We start from the raw sequence: 9,703 nt of genomic DNA on the forward strand, positions 1-9,703 counted from the left end.
AAAATGTCGAAGAATTTATTTGAAACTACTATTATAGTTTCAATTTATTGTTAAAGATAAATATTAAAAAACAAGTAGGTACCTATGTAAAATCAATTAAATAATACAGTCGTATTTGTAGTAGGTATTCACAATTCAAAACTTAACAGAAAACGAGTATCCGTAAAATGCGCGAAAAAGTATAGGTACACCATAACTCATAAAGTAATTGTCATACGACGTACTAACGGACAATGACGTAGCCACTCAGATGGGTGTTTTGGAAGTTGTATAACCAGTAACCACATTAGCCGTTTGTGTGCAAAAAATATATTTAATATACAAAGTGCAACAAAGTGAATGATCTGACAAATTAAATAAATTTTGTTCTAATCAATAGTTAAACATTTTTTTCTGTATGCATAATTTATAGACGCTTGCGGTACAAGAAGATACTGTATACAATTTTTTTTAGAAAAATGTTGATGGTAAAAACGTTTATTTTAGTTAAGTATAGTTTATAGTTTTTACGACGCACTGACGAAGAGATGGGTGTTTTTGGAGTTGTAACCACATTAGCCGTTTGTGTGCAAAAAATATATTTAATATACAAAGTGTAACAGAATGATGTGACAAATGAAATAACTTTTGTTCTAATCAATAGTTAAACATGTTTTCTTTATGCATAATTTATAGACGCTTGCATTACAAGTTGTATATAATTTTTTTTAGAAAAATGTTGACTGTAAAAAATATGTTTATTTAAGTCAAGTAGCTATAGTTTATTTTTACAATTTTTTTCTTAGTGTAAATTCATTTGAAACAATAACTTTTTTCGAACAATTCTTTTTGGGAAATTTCAGATATAATTAAATCATAAATTATCTATTTTCTATATAATTGTTTAAATAATTTTTGTCTTTTTATTTATATACAATAATAAGTAAATTTGATAGCAAAAAAAAACTTGATGGTACATAACATGAATGGCTTGAGGAGGGAGGCCCGCCAGTGTGGATACCCTCTAACTTGGGGTAAATTTTTGTCTTACGTGTTACAAATATCAATTTTTATTTTTTCTATGATCTATATCTGTTACACCCTATAATTTATCATCATTCAGATACCTATAGGCTATAAATTATTATAAACAATTTGTTGTCATTTTATGGTTCTTTTTTATAATATTTGATATTGTTATTATTAAGATTAATTACTATAACAGTGTGAATGAACCCCGCCAAGTGATACTTAAATATAAAATTAACATTCGTGAAGTACAACATTTTTAAAAAAAAATCTATGTCATTATTTTTCAAGTCGTTTGCAAGTATTTGAAAGGCTATTTTTAGAATTTGCAAGTTCAAAGATTCACCGTGAAACCAAAAATTTAAAAGTTGGGCCAACTTCAAGTAGCCCACCCATTTTTATCTAGAACTTCGAAATCGGTATTAAGTGAAAGCTAATGATTAGCAAGTATTTGAAAGCCCCTTTTTGAAATTTGCAAGTATTTCGGGTGGCTGCCAACTTCATGAACGTACCTATACAATTAAGACATCCCTCTAAAAATAAATTCTGGCTACGAGCAAATCGACGCGTATAGGTAATTATAATCCTATACTTCTATAGTTAATATAATTATACACTAGTAACGAATTAATAATTATTATTACAATAAGATCGAGTGTAAAAACCACTTTCGGTAGGTATACCTATTGGCCATTTTACCAACCATTCGTTATTACGACATAATATTTCGTCTTCGTTAATTTATTATTTTGAGTGGAGTGACGAGTGATTATACAATGTAATTATTTCACAATGATGTGTTTTGTTCAATAAATTATTTTAAAACAGTAATATGAGTTCGTATTATTGTTTTCCGGGTTTTATATGCATTACCTATAATTTATAATATATATATATATTTTATTGATTAAACCCACGGCGACACTGGTTATTGCGTAATATATTATTACTAAATACATTATACCACGTCAAGGTGATATTAATTTAACTGCTTCAATAAAAACTCATTATTTCAAAAACCGTATTAACATAAATCTATATGCACGTCTGTGGTCATGTTGCTGGGTGTAATTGTAATTGAGTAAATAATATAACATTCTAAATGTAAAACGCAACTTGACCGTAGCTGGGCTTTCTCCATACGGCTCAACGATACGCTGAATTAATATTTTCTTAGTTTTATTTTCACCGAGAGGACACCAAAACTGATTGCAGAAATATCGTGGAGAGGGATAAGAAGAGTATCCTACGATAACATCACCTCCGTGGCTCAGCGGTATACCTAAGGGTTCGAAATTGCAATGTTATACTTGAGCGCATTATACGAAGTAATATTATAACATAAATTTATGCATATTATGTGGTCATGTTTCTGAGCGTAATCAAGTAAATAAAATAACATTCTAAAATTTAAAATGCAACTTGACCGTAGCTGGGCCGCAGGGATATAATTTGTTTACACCATTCAACGATAGATACCGCCTGCAACCTTCGTTAATATTTTCATAGTTTTGTATTTGCCAGGAGAGAGCACAAAAAAGATTGCAGAAATATATTACAGAGAGGAATGAGAAGATCATCCTAAGATAACAATATCACCTCCACTGATAAGTGATAAGGGTTCGAAATTCCATGGTTACTTCCAGGGCATGAAACCGATTGAAATAATTTCGGTTTCGGTTTCGATTTTGTTTACCGGTTTTGAAATTTTACGATTTCGGTTTCAACTTAACAATACCGGTATTAAGAAATTTCGGTTTTAGTTTCGGTTTTGTATACCGGTTTCTAAAGTATTTTCAGGGGCTATGTCGTCTATACAATTATCATTCTTTGTTCCGTATTGTCAATTGTCATAATATGACATATATTATATAGTATTTATTAGTAACTTAAACTTATGTCATTACTATTTATAAAGCAACATTTACTAATAATTTTGCGAATAACGAAATGTTTATCAACAAAATTAATTATGATCTCAATTTTATTATGATTATTAATTATGCGTATTAATGGAATTTACGTATTTAAAAACACGTCAGTTAAAAAAAAATAACGGTTTCCAATTTTTTCAGATTTCGGTTTTGAATTTAATACCGGTTTCCAATTTCTTACGGTTTCGATTTTGAATTTAATACCGATATCCAATTTTTTCCGGTTTCGGTTTTGACTTTAATACCGGTACCCAATTTTTTTCGGTTTCGTTTTTGATTACGGTTTCGGTTTTAAAACGGTTTATAACGGTTTCTGAAATCGGTTTTGAAAATGGTTCCAAGCCCTGGTTACTTCAGCGCATCAGGACAGGTAGGTCTAACCGATCTTCGGTGCAGAGGTTCACTCGGTTCACAATATTATTAGGTAATATATATATAGGTGGATATAATATGTAAATATTTTATGACGTCGCAGTCGTAATGGGTTCTGCAGGTGTTGGACATCTCGGCGAGTCTGCCGACAGGACAACGCGAGCAATTTTCGACGAGATCCAAAAAACTTCCGAGTCGAGCGGTCATCGCGCAAGTCTGGCGGCACCGCCGTCATAACAACACAGGCGCGCGCTTCCCGTCGTCGCTGACGTCGTGTCGCCCTCCGCCTCCCCCCAAAAACTACCCCCTACCCACTAGGGTACCCTCTTCCTCGTGAAACCTTTCTCGGCGACGCGTACGACACATTCGCGGCAGTATTACGGCGTCCGCAGTGGTACGACGTACGGCTGTCGACATGGACGCGAAGCCCGCGGATCACCGAAAGACCAAACGCGATTTCCGATACGCCGAATCTCAGCTCCGGAATCTCAACACGAAAATCGTAAGTGTTCGGCATGTCTGTCACTCTCACTCTCTCTCTCTCAGTGGCGGATCCAGGGGGGGGACAAAGGAGCATTTCGCCTCCCCCCCAACACCGTAGTTTTCCTTTATTTTACACTGTGTTTAGCCAATTTTGTAGCCACTTTGTAGCAACTTTTTGTAATTTTGCCCCCCCTCATGCCCCTCCCAAAATTAAGTCCTGGATCCGCCACTGCTCTCTCTCTCTCTATCTATCTCTTCTGTCAACCTCGTGATGTTATATAATTATTTTCCAAAACAAACGGGACGATTGCTATGATGTGCAACAGCTGTTGCACATCATAACAATGTTATAATAATATGTTGTATTTTATATATTTACTTATATTATATAGGTGTAATAATACAAATCATCGACGTATATCGTGTTAAAATCGTGCCCAATTAATAGTTTTATTTTATTTGATCGTACACCCATGTGTAATATCCGATAATTTACTTTGATCGAGATCCTCGATCGTGAATTTATATAATTATACATCCGTTTGACTGATTAGCTCGTATGTTCGTTTACAATACGGAATTGAACGGACAAAAAACCTTACCACAGCTAGAAAAATTCAAATTGTAAATGAAAAAATAATATTATTATAAATAATTTAAATTTTTCATTATTTTATTACTCACCAATTATTAGTGAATAATTAAAATATCCTTATTATTTGATTTTAAACCAAAAGTCTATTAAAATACTTTAAACATTCAAAGTTTCAATGAGATGCAGTAAGCCCCATAGGTTTCATGTTCAAAAATTAACGGTGATATTTAAGATTTAAATACGAATTAGTAGAATCAGATACATACATAAATACATAATATACAAATATAGGTACTAAATGAAAAATAATTTCTTTTCTTTAATTTTATAATAATTTATTTAAACGATTATCTAAATAGATTCGATTAATTTGTCAATTAATTAAGATAATGAAGTTATTTGAATAAAAATAAACCAAAACATCAGATTGTCTTATGTTTAAGTTTACTTTAGAAAGGTTGATAAGTTATGTTTAGAAAAAATATTTACATTTTAAGTTTTCTTTTTAAACTTCTACTTTATTCCTTAGTAATCTTTATAAAAATACAGTTTTTATTTTATTTCATCAACAATAGTTGGTGAATAAACAAAGCAGTTATAAAAATGAATAGGTAATAAACTTTTTAATACAAATATATATATTTTTTTATAAAACTACACTATGGTTTTACATAAATATTTTGCATAAATATTTATTACAGTTTCTCGGTAAAGATATTTCATGTTTTTACACCAAAAGGTTAAATATGCAATATTAGTTTAAAATGTATTTCTCTTACATAATTTAAGATTTACGTATACTTACAGGATTTGAAACTAAAATTAAAAAAAAAAATGCTTGTATTACTCTTGGCCGTAATACAAATCGTATGAATAATATTTTTTTAAAAACATTAACATTTTGATATATTTTCCAATGGCCTACATTTAATAAAACACGGGTAGGATAAATCATTGTATGATATAACTTTTAAGTAAGTAAGTACTGAATAATAATTGGTATCTACTACAAAAATACTAAATAGGTCCACACGTTATAAACTTAAGACGTTTCTCATTAGCTAATAATGCTACGTAATACCCTACTCAAATAGCATTAAACACTAAATATCTAAAATATTAATATGACGAAAAAGGCAAACTAAAAATAATAGCGTTGTAAAATACGTCTTGTGTCTTGTATGCAATGCGATCACGTTATATAAGACGTAATACATTTAGATTTAGGAATATAAATCAAGGTTTATTTTAAGATAAACAGAAGAAAAAAATGTACACTTTATTGATCATTGTTCACACTGGTGTAGAATGTTATTAGCGTGTATAAAAATTGAATGAAATTAATAAAAAGCTCATGTGTTAAACTCATGTGTTAAACAAATTTCAAAGTTATCATTTATAGTTTTATTTTGTAATTATTATTCAATACTAAACTAGATAATAAGTAATTTTCGAATGCGTAATATTTAGGTATTCACAAAACTACCCTAGATTTACTTACCGTAGTCTGATCAACTGGTGTTTTAATCAGATCGAGTTGGTATGAATGAATCTATTTTTTAAGACAATCTATTTGTATTAATATTTTTCTTTGAAAGTCTGTATACGAATAACTTCGATGCAATTTAGCCGAGTTTGACGAATGTTGATCATATCGATGCAATCATAGGCTATCACAAACTTTATTTATCTTACTTACAAGGTTACAAAGTTTATCAAGTACCTGCCTATAACGTTGAATCGAATCGCCCGAATCGTGGTTTTTTTTTAAGAATAACTAGAAGTCTATATTATATATATTATAAGAAATATTATTTTATACGAACATCTCTAACTTCTATTTTTACTAATATTTATTTTCGATGATTTAATTGTCTAGTTTTTTTTTTTAAGATCATTATTATTTTTCGTAAAATTCTGCTCTACAATCAAAATTCACTAAATTAGCGCTACGTTAAATTTTATCATTAACACGTATTATTTTTAGATATTGTTCTAAATATTATTATACTTATAACAGTATTAAATATTTATAATATTTTGGATGACAAAAATACTATTGAATAATAAATATTACTAAAAAAAAAATTCAAAATATAGTTTTTTTTTTATAGATATTAATATATATTATAGATATCATGTTAAATCTGTTATCAACAAATTTTTATATGTACAATCACGTATTTATATTTTATAATTAAATTTTTAATTAGATTCGTTCAGCCAAACTCTTAAAAATATGGTTGTTCAAAATAGGTGTTTGTATTTTTAAAAATACAAGCTTAACTGCACATATATGTATAAGTGTATAACGAGCTTGTCAACAATATCCCGATACAATCCAACATAATCCTGACGAGAAATGTATTGTTATAATATTATGAAAAAATGATCACACTGTAAATATATTTATACAGTGAACAGTACCTACTAAAAATTTACAATTTATAATTTTATAATTTTTACGAATATGAAGTCCATTTTGATGTGTATATAACACTCTTAAAATTATAATTTAGACTAGACTTTGACTTAGTTTTATATTTTCTATCGGTCTGTAACAGAAACTCTTGTAATAGAATATTAATAGCTAAATACCATATATAATATATTATAATATTTTTGATTCAATCTAGCTATCAAAATAAAATAAAATAATCACAATACCGAATCAGCACCCAATAATTTGTATTCTATCAAGTACCTAGGTATCAACTGCAGTAGTCTCTATATATAGTAATTATTTACAACACAATATATTATAATAAGTATTAGACATTTAAAATTTAAATTCAAAACTGTTTAACATCGTATAACATGTCATATCCTATATTAGTTATACTATAAAGGTTCATACTATTTTATAAAACTTAAATATTTATTATTACGATCTTCTGCTACTGCATTAGTATTTTATTGTGCACTATTTACAATAAAGTTAACACGCATCTGAGGATGTTTACCTACCTACGTGATTGAAATTTTTTTGTTTTATTTTAAGACAAAAAATACGATTTTCTATTAGATCCCACTGAATCTGTTTTACTTTGAAAATGTGAATACTAAAAATAAATTGAGTATAATTATGCCATTACATAAAACTAAATGTTAATATATTCACAATCCACCCCTCAACATCCCATTGCTAAAAATGTACTCATTTATTACTCTTTCAAACCCATTATTTTTAGTTTCTGTATCCGCATTATTACAAAATACGGTCCATACTTTTGGAGAAAATGTTATAAATAAGTTTTAGCTTATAAAATGTAATACCTATAGTATACGATTTTGAAAACATGATGAGAAACGAATTAATGTAGGAAAAAACACAAAATGTGATGAAACTTGCATTTTGTTTTTAAATAATAATAATTAATTCAGAACAATGAATTCCATTTAAAACATATTACGAGTAAAAATATCAAAATATTTGAATAATTTTCTATGTTATTAAATTACTTATCTTTTATTATCTTATCCCTCATAAATTATTTATCTTTTATAAAAGTTTAAAAAACTAATTTACTATTATTTTACAATCAGTTCACTTTTATAAAATACAAAATATATAAAAAAAAATAAAATACTGTCCAAAGTGTAAAAAAATACATAGATTACTTTTTATTTAATATAATTATAAGTTTTTAATGCTTTGTAATTTTAAACAATGCATTTAATGAATAATTAATTTGCCTACACGTTACCTATATAGATAAGTATAATTAATACATTTTCTATTAAAATAAATACGTTTCTATATTTTAACATACTTCACCAAATTCAATTTAAATTAAAGTACAAATCTAAAAATCTTATATAAAAAAAATATAATACTGTACAATGTACAATAATGTATTTTTCATTTATTTAGAATAGGGTTGGAATAAATTAGTACTTATTCAAAAATATTTTGAGGAATCGATAAAAGAAGTAAATAATTTGAATATATATATATACATATATTTATGGACTTAACAACATTGTGATAGGGTTATTGTGAAAATATTATACTATCATCCTTTTACAATGAATATTTTATATTATATACCTATGTTTTTAATTTTAGTAAAATTTATTGACAACCGAAATCAAAATATTTGAAGAATTTAATAACTGAAAATAGAGTATTTAAGATGACAAAAATATTATTTCCAAATATTTTTTTAAAATAAGATTTATGATTTATTGTTTTACGTAAGAGGGTTGAAAGTTATGTTTTCATGTTTTTGTCTAACATACGGGTATAATAGGAATTTAGGTAGATGACCAGTTCTTTTCCAACGCAAGTACCAATTGATCTAGTGAAGGAATAATATGTATGAATACAGATTTTATTGTTTTAATACATCGTTGAGTTTATACTTGAGATAGAATTGTCCACATTTTTGATTTAATCGGCCCAAATCCTAAAAAAGTTATATTAAAAATGTAGAAATTAAAAAAATGGCCAGAATTCAATTTTTAGAATATAATAAGTATGAAAAATCTGCTTTCAGAATTTTTATCGGTTCGTTACACACTTATTATAGGTCAATTGATACGTTGAAAATAGAACACTTCTAAATCCCCATGTTTCGCGTGTTAGACAAAGCAACGAATCACCGCTCTCAATCTCCTTCACAAGAGTATTTTAATTTTTATGAGTATAGGATTTAAAATTAATTTGGAAAGACTATAGTATTATATTCATCAAAAAATATTTATGAGTGTAAATAATTACAAGTAGGTATACAAACAATTTTACGTGCGGAGTATTATTTGATTGAATTTTAGTTTAAAATTCTTGAAATTTATTATATTCAGTATTTTTAATCAGGGCTTTTAAATTGTTCTCGTTTTCTGAGCAAGTTTTTGCCAGTACCTGATAGATTATATTTCGATAAATATTACACTTTTACCTTAATTCTTAAACACTGAACTGATGATCATTTAATCTTTTATTTATTTTGATTGATATACCTTAGTTATAAGATTATAAGGTATTTAGTTTCAAAGTTATTACGTTTATGTGATCAGTAAAAGTTTTGAGAAACTTATATTAAGCTGGGGATTCGATACCGTGATTTTCTGTTTTTGTCTAACACAGGCGTTACATAGTATTTTAGACGTGTTTTTTTCCAAACATACCAATTGATCTAAAGAGGCAATAAATATTTTGAAAACAGATTTTAATTTGTCGTCAAGTCTACTTAAAATCGACTTTCCTATATTGTTGATATTATCCCCTAAATTCCTAAAAATATCATAGTAAAAATAATATTTAAAAATTTTCATATTTCAATTTTTGGAGAAGTAAAAATCAAAAAAT

At 27.7% G+C, this 9,703-nt stretch overlaps 1 protein-coding gene across 1 annotated transcript in view; it reads left to right on the forward strand.

Moving 5' to 3' along the window:
* The first annotated feature begins 3,667 nt into the window (after positions 1 to 3,667).
* LOC100571134 overlaps positions 3,668 to 9,703 on the forward strand; it is a 60,769-nt gene continuing 54,733 nt past the window's right edge. Inside the window, exon 1 of the mRNA XM_003243848.4 lies at positions 3,668 to 3,816. Coding sequence (XP_003243896.2) covers positions 3,730 to 3,816 — 87 coding nt within the window. The 5' untranslated portion in view covers positions 3,668 to 3,729. The remainder of the gene's footprint in view (positions 3,817 to 9,703) is intronic.

The sequence above is a fragment of the Acyrthosiphon pisum genome, chromosome A2 (genome assembly GCF_005508785.2).
Source record: "Acyrthosiphon pisum isolate AL4f chromosome A2, pea_aphid_22Mar2018_4r6ur, whole genome shotgun sequence".
Taxonomy (NCBI): Eukaryota; Metazoa; Arthropoda; class Insecta; order Hemiptera; family Aphididae; genus Acyrthosiphon; species Acyrthosiphon pisum.